General features: G+C 34.2%; 1 protein-coding gene across 4 annotated transcripts in view; it reads right to left on the minus strand.

Annotated features, from left to right (window-relative positions):
• FSIP1 (fibrous sheath interacting protein 1) overlaps positions 1-21055 on the minus strand; it is a 72486-nt gene that overhangs the window by 33854 nt on the left and 17577 nt on the right. For all 4 annotated transcript variants that reach the window (XR_012580802.1, XM_074542800.1, XM_074542799.1 and 1 more), the window contains exon 11: positions 18973-19110. Coding sequence is in view for 3 of the 4 variants with exons in the window: in XM_074542800.1 (XP_074398901.1) it covers positions 18973-19110 (138 nt within the window). In the remaining variant the exon portion in view is untranslated. The remainder of the gene's footprint in view (positions 1-18972; positions 19111-21055) is intronic.

The raw sequence follows: 21055 nt of genomic DNA on the forward strand, positions 1-21055 counted from the left end.
AGCCTATGTGCACTGTGCAGAGTTTACTGATGCCACAGTGTTTTGAAAATTTAGCCCTGGTTTCTATGGCTTGACTTGGCAAGGCAGCACCTAAGCAAGCATACACAACTAAATACACATGTATAAACCTCATCTAGCAAAAATTTAAAAATCACATAGAAGTAAACTTCACAGATAGGACTATCATAATATTTCTGGCCACTTTTTAGTGTAGCTGGAAGAAATTCATAGGTGTTATTGCCATAAAGAAAATGCAAAAAAGCATTCCTCTTACCAGAAAATTGCACTTTTATCCTAAAAACATGCATTTTTGCTATGTTATAAAATCTCTGAAATGGTCTAGACATTTTGTTGAATTATTTTTTAAAACCATCTCACATGTATAGGCCAGAATAATGAGTTACGTTAATTTTTTGCCACTTCCATAATTTCCAGTAATGCAAATTACAGGCCTCTTCCTAAATAAACACAAAAAAAACCCCTTAAAACCTAAAAAAACCCTAACTCATAGATAGTTCTTTTAATTCACATTACAAGCATGGACCTGCATGATCAGACATTTATGATACGAATTTAAGTAGTGAAGACAGACTGAAAAAATCATAAAATATTAAATAAGTAGACTCCTCTTTTCATACTTCAATGCCCTTAAACATGTGCACCTAATTATGACAAGGCCACTCAATTTACCCCTTGATGCAAGTGTATATGCAAGTATATAGTTAAAACACCTATGAAACTTCACCATCATAGAAGCATCTAAATACACAAATATTGACCTCATATTTTAAACAGAACTATTATGTTGGTTCTGGAGAGGGAAAAAAATGGAAACCAAAAGTGAGGAGATGGTTATGTCTAGCAATATTATTATATGTCTTTCATGTATGATATGGAAGAGAACTCAATAGCATGTCTGAAGTAAGACACTTTGAAATCCAATATGAATTCTGGCACTTAATCACCTTTACTGTTTAGTCTACTTGTCACACTAACAAAACCCCCCTTATTGCAAGGTTTCCCATTTTATTAAAGATGGTTGTGCAGGTATATGCCAATAAAGCATAATCATTATTAAAGGATGCCAAAAGTTAGAGATAAGCTACTGACATTTTGGACACCCTAAGCCAAACTATCACCCTGCTGTTATAAACTATAATGTAAGAGTAACACATTTGTTATGTGTATGCATTCCACTTTCACAGAAAATAAGCCTAAGACATTTTCTACAATTTCATTTTTTATATGAACACTCCTGATAAATCTGTCAGAATGGAAAAATAAATATGGTAACTCAAGATGAAACCTATTTCTAGCATTGTCTATATAGTAATAGTTTTAACAGTTCTTTGACCAATATTTCCTTTTCCAACAAACCCAGTAATCTAAGTTTTAATTCTGAAAAAATAAAAATACATAAAACAGATACTGTACTGAGCTAAAGAAATCATTCCTTGTGTTCTCTCAGCCTAATTATTATACTTTGAATAGCTAGTTCCTTTTTCTTACAGCTTTACGCAACTTATGTGTTACTAATGTTCACACACTGAACACACCTTCTGGCTTTCCACAGCATTTTACCTTATTGATAACTTTACTAGTTAACAAAAGTAATTCAGAATCAAAGAAGAACAATGAAGAAGGAGAAGGATCTGGAGCACAAGTCCTGCTAGAGCTGCTGGGGGAGCTGGGCTCGTTTAGCCTGGAGGAGAGGAGGCTCAGGGGGACTTCACTGCTCCCTACAACTGCCCGAAAGAAGATTGCAGGCAGACGGGCATTCTGCCATGTAATGAGTGACAGGACAGAGGAAATGGCCTCAAGTTGCACCTCAGGAGGATTAGAGTGGATATTTCTGCTCTGAAAGGGTGGTCAGGCACTGGAGCAGGCTGCCCAGGGAAGTGGTTGAGTCATCACCCCTGGAGGTATTTAAATGATGTGTAGGTGTGGCACTTCAGGGACACAGCTTAGAGGTGGACTTGGCAGTGCTGGGTTGGACTCAACGACATTAAATATCTTTTCTAGACTAAATGATTCTATGTAAACTTTCTTAGTCAAAACCATACTATATGTGGCAGAAAAACAATTTTTAAAAATTTATTTCCATTTATTTCAGAACTATGCTCAGAACTATGTCACTAGGTTAAGTGAAAATATTTGTGATTAGAAAAATGTTTTGAACAACTTGTACACTATCAGTTCACTAGAGAAGTCTGAGATACAAGATCACTGTTTCTATTATCACCAGTTTCCTATTCCAGAATTCTTTGTTAAGGCTTCTGTACTAAAACACAAAGTATCTACAAAAAGGAAGAAAAGTAATGCGTTAAAGAAAATTAATTCAATTTTGAATATTCTTCCTTAAATATGTATTCTGCTTTTTCTCTATCACATTACAAAAACATAACAAAGAATGTGGCTCTTGAACATTTATGATAAACTGTTCCAAAAGCCATAAATGTTATGGCTCATCACACAACTGCCTAGTTTACCTGTAAAGACTATCATGTATGTATATTCATATCTAAATAAAATGTTCAAAAGAAGCAATAATTCTGAATAACTAACTTAGAGAGTTGTACGAAGCCTAAGAAGCAGCACAGTATCAGGATATTCTCCCTCCATGCAAAGAGATAGCCAAGATGATACTATTTTAAAATCTATGCCACAGGTAATATATTCCATTTGATTCATTCAAGATTTAGGACAGGAAATAAATGCTGAAAGAAATTACCACATAAATGACATTCCTTGAAACTAGATGGGCCTGAGAATGAAAGACTTCTTATTTTATCCAAGCTGTAATACCCATCTTGTATTCAAAATATAGAATAACAGTATTCTGCTCAAAATGAAAAGACATGTCTACTTTTTCAGAAGGTAAACTAGTAAAAACCAGTATAACACACTTTTCAATTTTACTAATGGCAATCATGAGCATAGATTATGACTAGCTTTAGCTGAGAACCTTAAACTGACTTGAGACTTCAGCATACTCCTTAAACATTTCAAGTACAAGCTAAGAAACTGAATGAGGGGCTTTATTAAATATGTTTGAGGCAAGCTGACAGCCAAGTACAAACAGCATTCAGAGAGAGCACTTGAATGCACATGCAGGACTAAGTGGATTTCATTTAGCTGGATGTAGCCCTTCTTGCAGTGTACACGTGTTTATAGAATATCAAGAGTTTCTAAAGTGACTGGTCTTGCAATGATTTAAGTTCTTATATGTATCTTATCTGACAGAGATGCAGTGATCAAACAGAATATGAATTATCAGATTATTCTAGGGGAAAAAAATCTTAGTTACCTAAAAAAAAATTAATATTGGACTTAAATTTTAACTTCTACAAGTAACCTCCCTCTCTGAATTTAGCTGACACCTGCCTAACGGCATCTACAATTAAAACCTTGTACACAGGCAATCTGTGAAGGATCTGGCAGCACACAGAATTTTGGGCAGAGTTCCCCTTTCTTAACAAAAAGAAATTCAAAAGGCTGAAAACTTCCACCAGCTCCCAAAATTATGTTATAACTAACAGAAATAGAGCATTTCTTAAATTATTGTTGAATTATTTGAAGACTGCATTTTTGGAGGCAGAAGTAATACTTAATAGTCCATAAAGCTGAAATACATATTAATTGTCTTCAGGCATTTTGAGCTAGACAGCTATGCAAGAATGATTCAGAGTACATCCATACAATTTCACATTTCAAATCTTGTGTACCTTCATTTTTTTTCTTTGTATTTTCTTGCAATTACAAATATCCAAAAATTGAATGCTTTTCTTCAGAGCAGAAAGCATTTGCAATTTTCAGCTGTGGCTGACCACTGGCTGCTATGCAGACAGAGCAAACTCATTGCAGGGGGCATTCATTTCACTAAACTGTATTAATGATTAATTAGACTACTTCAAATGTTCTCCTACAGAGAATGTTTAGCTAGTTCAAGCCAGACAGATTGTTAAAATCACTAAATTCAAAATTTAACTTGCTATACCATAAATCCCTCAAAACCAGGATTTTCAGTCTTGCATATTATATTGTTCCTATACTATGTTACTTTATTAGCTTTTACATGCTTCTAAAACTTCTGTTAAGGACATCAGCAGTTCTGTTGTATCAGAGAGCTGAAAGTCATTCCCATCTTTACCTTGTTTAGTTTGTTTCCTTTTGTCCAATCTCATTTAGACACCTTTAGAAGAAAAGTGTAGGCTTTTTTCAGGCAACAATTTTTCCCTTTTAGTGAAAAAAACCAACCTAGTAAGGCTTAATGATACATGGAGATTAATTAAGACAACTTGACTGCTCTCTCTAGCTTTCACCAGAACATAAATAACATTTCTGCATGAGATTCTGGCATCCTGTACCAAAACTACACAACACTACTTATTTTCACCGTACTTAAATTTATATTTATTTGCAGTTAGCAAATCTGCACATGACCTGGCAGTTTATAGTTTCAAATACATAACTGGGAGGTAAACCACAGAAATGGTTTTAAATTGACAAGATTAAGAACAAATTGAATTAGAAAGTGTTTGCTGCATGCTGTGTTCCAAAAACAAAATGAGAGAAAATTATTAATCAGAATTAAAATTGTACATTAAAATATGTTGTTCTCACAGTGCATTTTGTTTTCTGTTATCTGCCTGCTCAATGGAATTTATAAAAGTAAACTCCACATTCAAAACTAGCTAAACATAAGAGGAACAGCTGTGATCTACATTGCCCTGCTTAACATGGTTAGTCCACTGATACACTCTGAAACTCAAAAAACCTACTACAAAAAATTGCAAACAGAATACAAACAGGAAGCCTGAGAGACAGTAGAGAAGGAAAAGCTGAAGGGTCAAGAGCTCCATCCAAATACATAACCCAGTATGTGGAATTACTGTAACAGGTTCTACCAATGTCTTAGATACCTACATAAAAGAAGCATTTTACTTTTATTTAAAACTATTTTTTGTAATGGAATAGGTAAAGTTGAACAAATAAGAGTAAAGGTTGGAAGTGGAATTAAATTTTTCAAGAAGCAATATGAAATTTGACAACACTTAAGCACATTTTTCGCTACAAAATATTACTTCCCATGGGTTTTGGTTGAGTTTTGGGTTTGTTTTTTGGGGTTTTTTTCCTCCTCTGTGGGATTACTGGGAGGTCAACTGTGAAAGTACAAGTAAGATTTGGCCTAATCATTTTCTATCTGGCAAAAATCCAGATAATAAGTCATGTAGTATAATATAATTAGTAGCTTGGAGTTGTTTTGTTGTATGTATTTGCTTATGAAGCAAGCTCAACAGTTTATCAAACTTTAACTGTAACACATCTCTACTGATTAACCAAGCTCTTCCCTTCCCACATTCTCAGCACCAATTACTGGTTTTACCCACTGTTTCCTGTGTTCTCAGATGATATCTGTCAAGCACAGAAACTACTCCCATGAAGGTCTTACCAAACCAAGGATTTACTCAAAGTTCTGAGTATCAAAACCAAGTAGTAACTTCAGCATTCAACATTAAAATTATTCTGCCAAACAGATCTCTACAGCCAGTCATACTACTCTGTGATTTCTCAAAATTTGTGGGATTATGGCAGGTCTTAATTGATGTAATCTTTTAAGAAAATGCACACAGAAGAGCCCTAATGAAGGTAATTATATAGCAAGAATTAATAACAATGCATAGAGTAGATACACATAGAGAAAATGTAGGTTTTATTTAAATGATCTACCTAATACTATCTTCAGAAAAGGTTTACAAAAATGAGAAAGAAATAGGATTCTTCAAAAGAGAAAAAGTCATGAAATGTCATATGTCATCCATCTGGTAGGTTGGAGATGACTCTTCTTTAACTCTATCAAAATGTATTCAATATGGTCATAGAAAGATTACCTCAGTATTTAACAGTCCTTAGTAATTCAAAATCCAGCTATTCAAATAAGAGCTTATTTTTATGTACCACCTTTGTTTCTAAAGGCCACTGAAGTGCTGCATGAAGCTACCTAAATTGTCAGTTAGAAAAATTAGTCAATCAGCTACTGAAAAAGGCTTGCTGAAGGACAAGGGAAAAGAGGAAAAGGATCCCAACCAAACAACTTACCAGAGCAGAAAAAAGAATTACCTTACACCAAACAGGACTTGAAGTAGGAATAATAAAATTAGCTGAGCTGGAATTGGTTCTGGCACTAGTGTTTATTTCTACAATGGTTAAATACAATTCTGATATTTAAAGATTAAAATTCCTATTATTTCAGTTTTGTCTCTCTGTTTACACTGCCAGTTTCATGTCAAGAATGTAAAAGGAAATCCATCTGCTCTACTTGAAGAAAATCAACAAAACAGGGAAAACAGTTTTTATTCCAAAAGTACTTGTAAATTGAGAAGATAAGAATTTCAGTAACTTTTGAATGCAAAGATATGTCTTATAAATTTACTACCTTAAATATCTTGCACATTATCCCTCGGAGGTGGAAAGCAAGCAAATTTTACTTTCCATCCTATTAAAAGATCAGAAGTTATCTCTAATGCAGCAATTTTGTGGAATCACATTTTAATGTAGAAAAAAATAGTCCAGTAAAGCAAAAGACAATTAACTGTAGCCTAACACTGATGGCATAAGTTTTTGCTCTTGTTCTTTCCATGACACTGAATTTAAAAGAAAAATCTAAATCAAAAGATTGCAGTTACATCATCAGCTTTGTCACTTGCCCACTGAAACCCTGGCCATGTTTTTTTGTGTCCACTACACCATTCATAACATATCCAGTTCTCTAAAATGCTTTGACTTCTGTAGTGCAACACCAGAAAAAAAAATTATGTAATAGACTATTTTTCTTTTGAGGATTTTATTTTCCAACACAATTTTTCTGATTTTAAAAAGCATCAGTCGCTCACATAATCTTTATTTTTTTTGCCCAGTCTTGACACATATCACATGGAGAAAAATATCTGGTTTATCACTACAATCTGAAAAATTTGCATTTGGACTCTTGATTTAACAATTTCCAAAGCTTCCCAAATGAGCAGAATAATTGTACTGGGGGGAGGGGGGGGGCACAAAACGAAATAAAACAAAACCTTTAATTTCAGCTTACTTTCCTAGATTTTCCATAGTAGCTTAATCCTATAAAATCCTAAGTAAAGCCTGTTAGATATAAAAGAAAAGTGCAAAGCTCCCCATTTAAGGACTAGTTACAACTCATTAAAGTAGGGACACATATAATTTGAAGCATTAGAATGCATGCTGAAATATAATTAGTGGCTATGAATCAAACCAGGATGGATTGAACTAATTCCTGGAATGCTATTATGGAGAGTACCTTGCAGAGAAAGAATGATCCCTCTGTTTGCACAGCAACTAAATGGCTTCAATTTACTTTTAAAATTGACTCGAATTTGGATAAAGGTCCAGGATTTCAAAATGTGGCCTTCTAAATTTAATCAGCTTGAATTATGCCTGTTTCACACTGTGATACTTGCAACCTGGTTACAGGCAGCAGGGATAAGGCTGCACTCAGCTTATTTCACTGCTTAATTTATATGGTAATTACCACACCACGGCCAGAATGGAGAGCATCTGCCAAAACTGAAGGCCCCAGAATAATAAAACTGACATGTGCTGTGATATTGTTGAAGTGCTGACTAAGAAACTTCTTTTATCTCCTCTTGAAGCTATAAAATGGTATTCGTGTTATTACTAGCAGGGAATTTTAACAGCCCTGCACTGACAGCAATTATGTAACACATGCACAAAACAATAGAGTTTCACATCACTTAATAAATCCTTGAGCTCTCTTAGCTCCAGATCTCTCGCTGGCTGGATTTTATGGTCTGGTAGTTCTATCCGACCTTCAGAACACTGAAGTATACAAACCACAAAAGCACTCGAAAATTATTAGAAACAACTGGCTTTTCTCCCTGTTACAGCTATTTAATGAAGAGGGCATGATGCATCATGATGGAGGTTAATTAAAAGATTTGTCCACTCACTTTACTCTGTAGCTAAATGCTGTTATGAACCCCTGGTATAAAAACAAGCAAGATACAGATATTACTTCTCCTACTATGATCATCCTCTTATTAAGCAACACTTGTATTTAGGAAAAAAAAAGGAAATTTCTTTAGCATGCAACAATAAAACAGATATAATCTAATTTGTCTTTATTCATTTTTATGAAAATAAAAACATGTCATTAAAATAAGGAATCTAAATCTGCGGCTGATTTTCCTGCTTACATTACTAATTCTGTTTCCAACAATATGCTTTAGCTTTTAGCTTACATATATTGCACCTGAAACTCCTAGTGACAGTACAAAAATTCCATAAAATAACTAAAACTATTGTACTATAAACATTTAAAAAGCAAACTGTCAGATAAGGAAGTACAGATAACTGCAAATAAAGAATAGAAAGACAAGCTAAAAGGCCATTCTGTACTGGAACTTGTACTGCAGGACAGTGTTCACACTTCCCCAATCAGAGAGTGCTTGACAGGTGGATTGATTAAAAAGGGAGATACACTGTTACACTTATAAAGTAACTGAAATCACTAGGTAATAAGACAGAGACTGAAAAACCAATCAAAGTTACTCATACAGTAATTTCAAACACTGAAAATTCAATTTTTGTACGATTCAGGTGGAAAGGCATAATGTATTGTTTGCATAATGACTGTTGGCATGAATTCACCAGACATCCCTAATTTATCTCCATACTTCATACCTATAATATTTACAGGTTACGGTCTAAGTGTTTCACCCACAGAGTCTGAATAATGTATGCATGGTTACTATTTCTAATCTTTCTCCACAAATAAGTGCATAGTCTCTATAAGTATATAGTCCTATATAGTTACTAATTCTGTCATTTCTTGAATTAACATAATTCAAGCTTATTATTAGTTTTATATAAGTTCACAGACATATCTTTCTGAGAAGGACCACCATCACACTATACTTAAAATTTCTCTCACAAATATAGGTTACAATGCCTTCCTTTGCATACAATACCAAAAAGATCACCATTCTTTGGCTCCTTTACTAAATAAAAATTCTTAGCTGGTTATTGCTATCACTTTGAAGTCACTTACCTCACTATTGCTTTCTAGCTTTGTCTCAAAAAATACTAGCAATAAAATACTTGTTGGTACTTACAATTGGGTTTTATTTCCTCAATCAATAACCCTAAAAAAAATAAGTACAAGATATTGTATATGAATGAAATTCTAACCATAAACAACTCTAATTACTTCCTCAATTACATACATCTGTTAAATATATAACAAATCAAAAAACTGTGTTAGCATTGTGTTATATTTATATGCAATTACACTGAGAAAGTAATATACATGGCTTCAACAAAAAAAAGGCTCTGTAGACTGCTCCTCACAAACCAGAAGCTTCCAGCACACTCTTAATAGGCTTCTATTACATTTAAGCCAATAGCAGAGGACAGGCACAAAATGTTTGTTTCCTGCAGAATGAAGACTCCCTGCTGAGAGACACCACTCTTCCTTGATATTTCTTTGAAGGAAGGCTTTGATTTAAAGAAAGAAAAGCAGCTAGGAAGAAAAAAAGAACTGCTACAACCACATGCCCATGTTTGTAGAAGCAGTTATTCAGTTTTAATCTTCTTTTCCACTAACATCTCAAAAAGTGAAAGCATTCAGAACATTTAAATACTCTTCTTAGCAACAAATATTTAGTGTTCAACATATATACGTACCACAGTGTAATTACATTTTGCATTGAGGCACTAGGGAAGATTAACGCAATCAAAAGAAAAATACACTGTTTAAAACAAAGAACATCAATAGTCCAGGCAGAAAAGACTATATGATACGAATAATGACTGGATTCCACCAGAATGGAATAGGGAGGTCTAAGTGTGTCAGAAAATTAAGACAACTACATAAAGAATAGGGAAGTGTTCTTAAAAAACAGAGCAGTGATAGAGGACATACAATGGGAGATGATTTTGAGTATGGAAGTGTGTTTAATTTTGACTGGGTTTTGCATTTGGGAAATGTAACTACCTACACAATTGATTCACTCTTTAAATAATAATGAAGAGGCAGGGAAAGAGAACCTATGAAGATACAGTGCAAATACTCTTGAAGGAATCATTTAGAAATGTGAAACCTCTTCTACAGAAGGAATTCAAATAAACCTAAACATAACTGACAGAATACAAAAATAAAAATGGGTCTTATTAAGAAGCATTTCTTACAAAGTCCAGTCAGTATCTTCTGTCTTCCAATGTCAACTTATTACAATGGACTTCCTTTTTTTGGTACTACCTGAATAGTTGAAAGTAAAGGTAAAACCCCATAGAGAAAGCATTTCTCCATAAATAAGTTGTACAGAACTTACAAAAAGTGGTCATTACCATGCAGTATTATGTACCAATGTACACTTCTCAGAATCTCAAAGCAGAACAGTGCCAAAATGAAGAAATAAGGAGGTGAATCACACAGAATATTCTGAGTTGGAAGGGACCCACAAGGATGACCAAGTGAATAGCTTGTACAGAGATAAAACCTGCACCCTTGCTGTTATTAGCACCCTGCTCTGAGGGGAAATCAAAACCAAAACCAAACCAGGCAGCATAAAAATGAGCCAAGGAGATGATCCTACAAACCTGCTTCTTTAAGAACTGCAGGACTGTGTTAAAGGATTTTTCACAAAGTATGTGGCCATGCTTCTTACAGGGACACAATCAATTTGTGTGATGACAACTACACTTGCCCTGCATAGCTACAAAAGTACATGCCCAGAAAGCCATTTCTAAGTCTCAGCCTAATTTCCCTTTTTATGAGGAGACACTTCAATAGCTAGGACATAAGCAAGTCTGAAAAAGTTTCATCACAGCCCTGAAAGAAAAATCATGGTGTTAGAAACCATTAATCTAGATCAATGATGAGACTGCCATCAAAAAAAAGGAAGTTCCTAGTCCAACAATCTGTTCATGAATTTTGCATGAGAGATACAACCAGTGCTCAATATTCCACCCATCACCAGGCCAGAGAAATATGGTCCTGGCCTGTATTTGATGCTGGTTTGGCCCTGAATACTTTGTTCCTTAATGAATATCGTAATAGCACCATGGGACAGATGATGTCCTTCCTCCTCTAAATCTTAGAAAAATATTTCTATGTAGGGTTAGGTCACTCTCTTGCCTGAAGCAAAATGGAGATAAAGCTACTGAGATGAAATTGTTTAGGTTGAGTAAGTGGGGGTGTTCTCTAAGCCAGGTTATGTCTCTGAAAGAAAAAAGGCAGAATTTTGATGGTGCCTGATAACACATTTTGTACCTATGGCTGCTTGGGTGTATTGGCATGCTCTGAGCATGTGTACCAAACACAGGCCATGGACAAAGGAATGCTCAGTCCAGCATCAAAAAACAGACTTAAGCATGAGACAAGCCACGAGGTGCCCAACCCTGCCAAACTGGCAATCAGTACAGATACTCAGTAGCAGAATGTCTGCATTTACCTATTTTTTCCATCTAAAGTTTAAATGCCCTTAGCTCTAATGAGCGGGAATACTTTAAGTGCAGATTTTCTGGAAAGAGAACATCCCAGCCTCCTAAGTATTTTTTGATACTGACCTGTGCTGTGCAGCACAACTAAAAAATATTATGTATAATGAGACTATTTAGATACATGAGAAAAAACTTCCAAAGCTTTTCTCCAACCAACTTTGTTTGACTCTGTAAACAAGATTACCCTGTTTCTGAAAATAAAGTTACTACATTCATGCTAGGAATACTGCTGTTTTCATCACAGGAAACTCCTTCTAGAAGCCAAAATTCTGTTGGAAATACTTCAAGCTTTCAACCAAGTTTTGTCATAAAACTGTGATTATCAGATTTATCACAGTATGCTATCAGTTTGTTTTAAAACATTCATTGCAGTATCCCTCTTATCTATAAATTCAATGGGATTTTTATATTCTTGGGAATCATACTGAAAATAACATTTTGTTTACCACTACTGCCTTTCATAGATGAAAATACATTAAATATTATATAACTTAAACTGAAAAAAAACCCAACATGCCAACAGCAATATTAAAAATATTTCTAGAAGTCACATATCAGTAGGACATTTAAGAAGGTTTTGGCCTAGGAACCCCATGTGGCTGTCAAATAGTTTGATGTAGTTTACAGGAGTATCTCCAACCTGCGCATCTGCTATGTGCTTTATGGGATGCTGTATGATTACACTTCCATCCTGGCCTAGTAAGCTAAAGTGTCTCAAGAATAAAACCAAAGCTCTGCTACAGAGTTTGTACATGGAGACATACAGGCACACACAGGTATAAGATAAATTTACAGCCAAAATTTTCTATGTTGACATTTATCACAAACTCAAAATCACACAGCCACCAACTATAAGATGGAGAGATTCATTTATATTCTACTTTTCAAAAGATTAAGATGCTCACTCACAAAGGATAAATTACACCTAAGTACACATTGCAGAAAGTCTCATCCACAGCAGTCCTGTTGTTTTTAATTTCTCATTTGAACGGGACATCCTGGGGACAAGTAGAAACAGCCTTCCCCAACAAAATTTGCAGAGAAACAGGGGCTTTTTCCTGACTATTTCACTTAGAGTACAGAGCGCAAGCAGGCCAACAAAAATAATTCCTCTTTCCTACAGAGATTAAGAACAGTGCTAACTTTCAGCAAGGAATGAGGAAGTCCTGCATTTGCCAGTAGAGATGTGTGACAACAGGTAAATACCTTCTCCTTGCCTCAGAGGGACATGCACACTTCAATCATGAAAATTTTACAGTGTAGACACCTACTAACTGAGAATTTTAAGCATTACTTCAACATTACCACAGCTAGAAACCACAGTTATTGTACTGAAATGTGATGCTACATGTACAAACAGGGAAGAGATAGGAGTAATGAAAAGCTCAAATCAACTTGTTAAGTACATCCTTTCAAAAGGTACATGTACACAGTCAAGTACCTGGAAAACACCAAAACTCCAGTGCTTAATACGCTTGACTGTCTTTAACCAGAAGGCTTCAGGCACAAGCAGAGCAATGAGCAATTTTTTACAAATATAACCATTGGATGAAGGGCACCATCCTGCTTTGAAGGCATGTATTTATCTCAACCATGAACTAAGCATAACAGGTTGAAAGGGGAGTTTAGAAGGAATGAAAAAGATCATTACGAGTAGATATATGGAACCCAGGTTGGAGATTATGAGAGAGGTCAGAAAAATTGATGACATAGTAAAAAAAGTAATAGACAAATACAACAACACTGTTGAAGTCAGAGAGGACAGTAGTGTGACAAAGATATACTGAATAAGTAACACAACAGCACAGAAGCAAGTCAATTTTCATGGAGTCTTTCACTGTCTAAGAAAAAGCACATTTCCAATAATAATCTGTTTGATGATGTTAAATAAACAAAATTAAGAAAGCAGTGTAGTTACATTTAAGCCATATTAGAGATACAAAATGGGAGGAGATCAAACAATAAGTAGCACTACATGCATTTAGAGATGGTTGAGTAGTCAAAGATACTTTGTTATTTTATGATTGCAAACACCACAATATAGCAGAGTTGTAAACCAGCAGAGATTTTGTGTTAACTGGAAGTTACATTTTGGGAGAGGGAGGATCAGTACATTGAATTGACAGAAAATTTGATCATTCTTATCTAGAAATCCATTATATTTAAAACAGGTCCCATTATAGCTATCAAATTCCAGCAATTATTTCTCATATCCAGAATCAACTATAACTAATACTTATGATGCAACTGGCAGTATTATCACCATCATATGGATGCAGTTCAACTTAATAGTAATTTACATAAATATTATCTTTATTTTCCATATAAACTAGAAGCATTTTTAAGGGCTTAACTGATCAATATTTTAATATAATTTAGTTTTTAAAATTCAACATGTGTACAAAAATTATTTAGTTTTATTGAATCTTAATGCAACATGTAGTTTTAAACTATTTTTTACAAATCCTTTAAGCAGCTTCACTTATCCACTTCATTCTTATCCACAGTACAGTGGAAAACAAGCAATACACAGTAAATTTATTTAAATAATGAGTGAAATGTTTTATTTATTTAAATAATGAGTGAAACATTCTTTATTTATTTATTTAAATAATGAGTGAAACATTTTGTCAATCTACTATTAATTTAAATTTTATTGCTCTCTTCTAGTGTGTAGTAGCTGTTAAATGAAGAAAATAAGATTTTCACACTGATATTTTCCCAGGTGGAAATGCTACCACATTTCACTCTGAAACAACTCTGTACAATCACATAATTAGAATGAAGTCTTGTAAAACCTGAATAAACAAGATTTGCTTGAAGCTCGACAAGCAACTTTAGTACCTGGTTGATACTTTTTGAAGAAATAACATAGAGAGTGGCATATCTCAACTTTATTTAGAGTGCATATTAGAGTGCACTTTATTTAGAGTGTATATTGCACCTTTTATTTGGTGCAATGTCTTATGAAAATGTTCTATTAAGCAATTTCTGCTTTTATGGACAAAAACATGCTTATTTAGAAACCAGACACCACATGATACCATATGAATTAATATAAAGACATTTGCTATTTATCTACTATAGTCTACAATGACTATGCACAGAATAGTTAAAATATGGATGGGTTTCTGTGATCAAAATGTTAGTTGTTAATTTCTGGAGAGACACAACAACATATTACAGTATCGTCTGGTTGATAAATTACTTTCCAGATATGTGGTAGGTCTTTATGTTACTCTCTTCTTCCCTTTAGAAGGAAAGAAAGGATCTACGACCGTGGTCAGGAAGAAATTATTCTTCTTTTCTGGAAGCTGCCTAATACAGACTCAGGATCAGGTACACCGAATTCATTCAGTACCAGGGCTAAAACTAGAACAAGACTATGTGTAACAAACCCCATCATCACTCTGATGAACAGTAAATGATGTAAGACCTTCTCCAGGACCAAGCAATAATTAATTTTATTCTGAGATTTTCCCACAGATATACTTTATTTTGCATCAAAATTATAAGAATCATGCTTTTTGGAATAAGCTCCTACAGGTAACCAAAGCTCCTGAAAGCATCATCACATTTATTATTTTTGTTCTTCATCATCCTCCCCAGTTGCAAACCTTTCTGCAAATTTTAGCTATTCCAATAACCAAACGTATATTTTCCTAATACTACTTTACATTAAAAAAAACCCTTAATTATTAGCAATCACACAATGCATTTGGCCATGAGATTGCACATACTTGGAAAAAAATGATTCCTAGATGTGTACAGACATCTCATAAATTTAAATTTAAGACTAGGGTAACTATATCTAGCTTCTGCATTAAAAGCACCCACTAGAAGTAAGAGGGCACCTTTTTTTTCAAGTAGGTATCAGTATCAGTGCCAAGTAGGTGATTAGCATCTATAATTATGTGTGTGCATACACGCTATTACATGCATATATATTCAATATGCATTCAAAGTATTTCTGATTTCATATATTTAACCAAAACCAAAAAGAAATGTGTAGGTAGACTAATGGCAGGAATTAATCAGCTTCCAGTGTAATACATTAGAAATCCACACAATTAGAGGCAGCAAAGGTGAAGCTATCTTACATAATGGCTTGCTTTGATGTGCATTTAAATCTACTGTCTGCCATGAAGAAATTCAACACATCATCAAACATGCCACTGGATTATCACAAATGGCCAAGCCGACAAAGCCACAATTGAAAAATAACTACATTTATTATTCTTTCTATATAAAATTCTTTTCATTAATGCTCAGCAACACGCATTTGGCAGCTGAACTGGGTATTTTTTTGAAGCAGCAGTTAACAATGCAATCCACAAAACAAAGATAAGCTCAGTGGTTTCCAGGAAACTGAAAGATGAAAGAATGCGGAGAGAGTCAGACATGGTTTCAAATGAAGAACAAGTGAACTAAGGTCAAACTGAAACCTAAAAGAAATTCAGCAAGGGCCCAGATACCACGGTACAGATACATTTCAGTTGGACTGAAATTTCACAATGCATTTCAACAATGGGTTCTTTGGTATATAAATTCACTAGGGACAATTTTTTTTAAAGTAAAGGAGGAACTCAGATGCCAAAGCCCTTAGTTTCACTAATTCAAGTGTAATATTTAGTAGATTCTTTGTGTTTATATCAAATGTAAATTAGATTAAATTTTTATCTTCTGGCTTTGTTTCGTGAGTTTACTCCCAGACTTAGCTGAGACCATGAAGTCTTACAGCATAAATGAGGTTAACTGTAGTGGAGGAATCCATAAATGTTATCATTTCAGAAGCCAGCACCTACCAAATAGCCTCCTCCAGAAATATGAATAATTCCCCTTGAAGAGAAGGTCATTACCATTATACAAATAAATTTAAATAATCCATTTTAGAGTAGTAAAAAAATACAGCATTCTACCATACACACCAAAAAAAGCTAATAGATTTACCTATATATCTACTGCAAGCAAAGTCCTAACACACAGAGGTAAATTCTGTTTAGATAAATTAGATAAACTATTCATAATTTCCACCTAGGAAGGGAAAACCAAAAATATTTTGTCAAAAGGACCTTTCAAAATACATTTTAATGTAAGTTCTCTCAGATACTATGTTTGTAAAATACTGTATTTTACAACTATCGAGTATAACCATGCATTCAGAAATCACACTCCTAACTTGTGGTAAATCACCTCCTCTACTCAGAGCAGAGAATTTGTTTATAATTTTACATAGCAAATTACAGGGGTCTAGGAAAGAGTAAAGGAGAAATTGAAATGCAATGTGAATTTTAAAAACATGGATTTTAAATGCACAATTTAAAAAAAGAAAAATATCAGTGCTAAAACCTGCACATGTGGACTCTTGCCACAAGTGAAAGGTAAATCTCTCAGAACCTGCATTTTATAAAGCAGAAATGACAACTTTACTACCAGTCAAAATATCCCCTAGAACCATGCCTAGGCATTCCTCTTCTGACATACAGTGAAGAGTGCCACCTATTGAATAAAAACCAGTATTTCTAGAAATCATAAATTATTCTGGAAACATGCAGTCTATAGACTCCCTTCCTCAACCCAAGCTTTCAGCTTCGTTTTTCATCATGCAGTATCTTGGCAGAGACCAGATTTGCCAAAATATTACTTTGGTATAGAAACAAGGTCCAAACAAAACTGCACATAAGTTATCTGATCTAAGAGGAAAAATTCATTTATGTGTGTTTTGTTAAAAAGAGAAAAAAACACTCTTTTTTAAAGGCAGCTCTTTTTTCACTCAAGAAAGTGCATCCTTTCTATATATTTAACTTTACTGTGAGAAGGAAAACCCTACTTGCATTCAGAACTGAACACTTCTTTACCCTCACTGACAACTGAAGTATCTCACAGAGGACCTACTACTCACATATTTGACATCCTCATGCCATGATCTCAGTCATGCTACAGAGCAGCAATGACCAGAAGACAGTGTGTCTCCTAAAGAAGCCCTGCCAGCTGCTGCAATGCAGACAGCAATGCTACACATTGGTGCAGGTCACATTCTGTATTTTTAAACAGTGTAAACTGGCATTACAGTCTATCAATTTAGAGTTTTAAATACACACAATCCAGTCAAGGAAAAATGGGTGGTACATTGCAAGAGTCTGCATGTAATCTGATACCAAACAAAACTGCTATAACCCAAACAAGTTTTGGAACTGACCCATTTATAAACAAAATATTTGAATGAGTCAGCAGACCACTGCATTTCCCAGGCCTGCTGTAGACTATCATACAATCCCCAGACACACTTCCTCAGATTGTGCTTGCCTCATGAGTAAGGTCAGTAGTGACAAAATGTGATATAAAGGTCAATGAGCAGAAAAATATTACAATACGCAGACTTACTTTATCTGATTACCCATTAACCTACTCAACATACTAAAGCTCACAGATTTCCCCTATTTATTTGTCTCTCTCTTTTAACTGTTTAATAAAACATAATAGTGCACTAAAAAAGAAGTTCTACTATTGTTTTGGAACTGTGAATAAATAAGAATTAAATATGCTTCCTTACTGTAGTCACACACACCCAAGTGAACAGCCTCTAAAACAATCACTGTTTCCTTGTCCAAAGACTTTGTTCCCATATTCAGGTATACTCCAGCACTGCCAGAATAAACCTTACTTATGATGAGTGGCGGGAGCTTTTGCAACTACAGCACAGGTGCTGTAAGCAATTGAGATTATACCACTGTGGTTATGCTGCCACCTGAATCACAAAGCTTTTGATCTGCACTGGAGATCCCTTTTTTGAGTGCGATAAAGATAACAGGAACAATACTCTTCCTAACTCTAATTATTGTGGAGAGTAAGCCTACTGCTGAATAAAAACCTCCAAGAGAAAAAGGTAGGCTACATGGATCTTTGGTCAGTCACAACAAACTTAGATATTTATGTTCTTCTTACTAAGTGAAAAACTGTAAAATCAGCTTCACACAGGAAACAAATTTCTACAATGAACAGACATAACAATGCTATTTTTCTTTCAATTTAGTGATAATAAAGAAAGATTACCACAATAACTTAGTGTATACAATATTCTCATCAGACTCGGTCCTTCAAACAACACTGAAGTACATGAGCCATTAAAATTCCTTTAAGGATGCATTTATATATTATTGTTTATGCTATGCATCTCTGAGGAAGAAACAAGGACGATAAAGTCTTTGAAGTATCCTATAATAAAAGTAAGTATGCATTACAACTGAAAAAAAAAAGATTTCTCAGACTAACAATAATAATTTGGGGCTTTTGCCTGCATATTTCTTTGGGGATTCCTTCAGAAATTTACATAAGGTTTAAAAACTTGATTTTATTTAAAGACACAAGGAATGATAAATTCCAAAGTTCTCAGAATAAGGGAAGAAAAATATGAAAAAATAGGAAACTTACAAGACTTCTTGCTAGGGATTCCAGCTGATAATCTATTTCTTTCAAACGATTCTGTTGATCACGTTTTTCCTTATTGTCCCGCAGAACCCTCTCACCTGGAATTGTTTCTAGGCTTCTGCTAGCATAAACCAGAGGCTCCTAAGAAAATAATTGATAGAAGTTAACCATGTAACTTTATATTGCTTCATAGACAGATGAGTGTTCTGATTTCTACTAAGAAAATAGTGAAATGCTTAGAATAACACATCAATGTCAAATTCTGCAAATGAATAGTTTTCATTATGTATATTTTCAAATACAATAGCTAAATATCAGGCAAAACATATTTCAACAAAAGAATTCTTACCCTTTGCATTTTAAGAGGAATTTCTTAGTCTCCAGATCTAACACCTGGATACTTAATTTCTACTACAACAATAAAAGCACTCTGAGAATAGGGGTGACTGAATGACTGGTTCAAAGTTTGATCCTCTTAACCATACTGAGATCAGAATTAAGCCAGAAGGAAAAGGAAAAAATTGAGCCAAAAATGACAACATCTTTTGTTTACTAGATATCATGGTAAACAAGGAAAAACCCTCTCTCTGTAAGTTGGAGTTAATTGCCCAACCTTTATTAAAGATTTGGGTTACACATTCTCACATCCTTCGATAGGTTTGGACTAGATTCTGAAGTTTCTATCAGTCCCAAATACAGTCAAGTTTCAGTACTTACACATAATTCAGTTCATTGGGAATGAAAAGTATTGGCAAAAGTGCAAAGTTATGTTGTAATCAGAAAAAAACCCAGAGCTTTCTCTTGCAAACCATAGATTCTATAGAAAAATCCAATAGTGGCAAAGGTAAAAAGCTAAGCAAAACACCTTCCCCTAACTTGATAATCAATTCAACCCAAAGGGACACGAGCACCCATAGAATAAAAAAGTACTCTATTCATTCTTACTTTCAGAAGCAGCTAGAGAAATTTTAATAGACACACAAGGAAAATAATTCCAAGTAGCATGACTAATTGGAAAGAAAACAACCTTCACAATTCAACATTCAACAGTAAATTCCTCAGCTGCAATACACAAAAAACTGTATCTGTAAACAACTTTTTCTAAACATTAAGCAAATCTATGAGTTCTGACATTCAAATCAAAATATTAGTTGCTTGAAAATAAACTTATTTTAATACAGTAAAATTTTTAATATATATTTACAATCAGTAATAGTTGGCAGTACCACAATGACACCAAACTTTCCTGTAACAATCATTATTTTCTGCTTCATTCTGTATTGCTTTCAAAATTATTCATAATAATCTATTTGATATTTGACCACTCTGGAGCATTAAGTGGCTGCTTTCTCATAAGTAGTTCTTACAGCCTCACTTCTCTCATCCCTGAATAGTAACTGATAGAAACTCACACAATATGAGTAAAGTCAAGGCCTTTCCCCACTTACTAATTTTTTAACATTCTTCTCAAGATATCATGAAATAAATGCATAAAGTATTATATCAAGGAAAACATTTTATTGCCCATGTTTCACACACTTCAGAATGTGTTCTGTTTCAATTATATAGCACATGTACATAGTAGAGAAGTCCATTTAAGATTACTTTGGCTTTCATATTTTTAGATCTGTAGAAAATAAAACTGTTAAACATTTTACACAAGGGAAAATTTGAATACTAAGCAAGAGCCAAAGCTGTAACAAACATAATGCCAAAGAGAAATCTGAAGTATTTGAAATATCTCTAATTATTTGTTGCGCTCCCTCTCCTCCAAATTTTATAAATAAATAATAACAAAATCCCACCTAATGAAGCATATTAGGGTCATACAATCATCTTGAGGCATAAAACTGGCTGATCACTTTATTAACCTGCTTCTAACCATGCTCTGAAACAGATATCATCTACGAAATTCATCTGTTTTGGAAAAGCATAGGCATATAGCATAGGCTATCAAGGACTTCATAATTGAAAAATTAGAGTATCTTCTGAATTTTGAGTAGTTATCTAATGTTAAACTGCTAACTGTAGACCACTTCTATAATAGAAAAAGGGAATATTTTCCTGACCAAAAAAAACCCAATCA

The sequence above is a fragment of the Zonotrichia albicollis genome, chromosome 6, assembly GCF_047830755.1.
Source record: "Zonotrichia albicollis isolate bZonAlb1 chromosome 6, bZonAlb1.hap1, whole genome shotgun sequence".
In the NCBI taxonomy this organism is placed as follows: domain Eukaryota; kingdom Metazoa; phylum Chordata; class Aves; order Passeriformes; family Passerellidae; genus Zonotrichia; species Zonotrichia albicollis.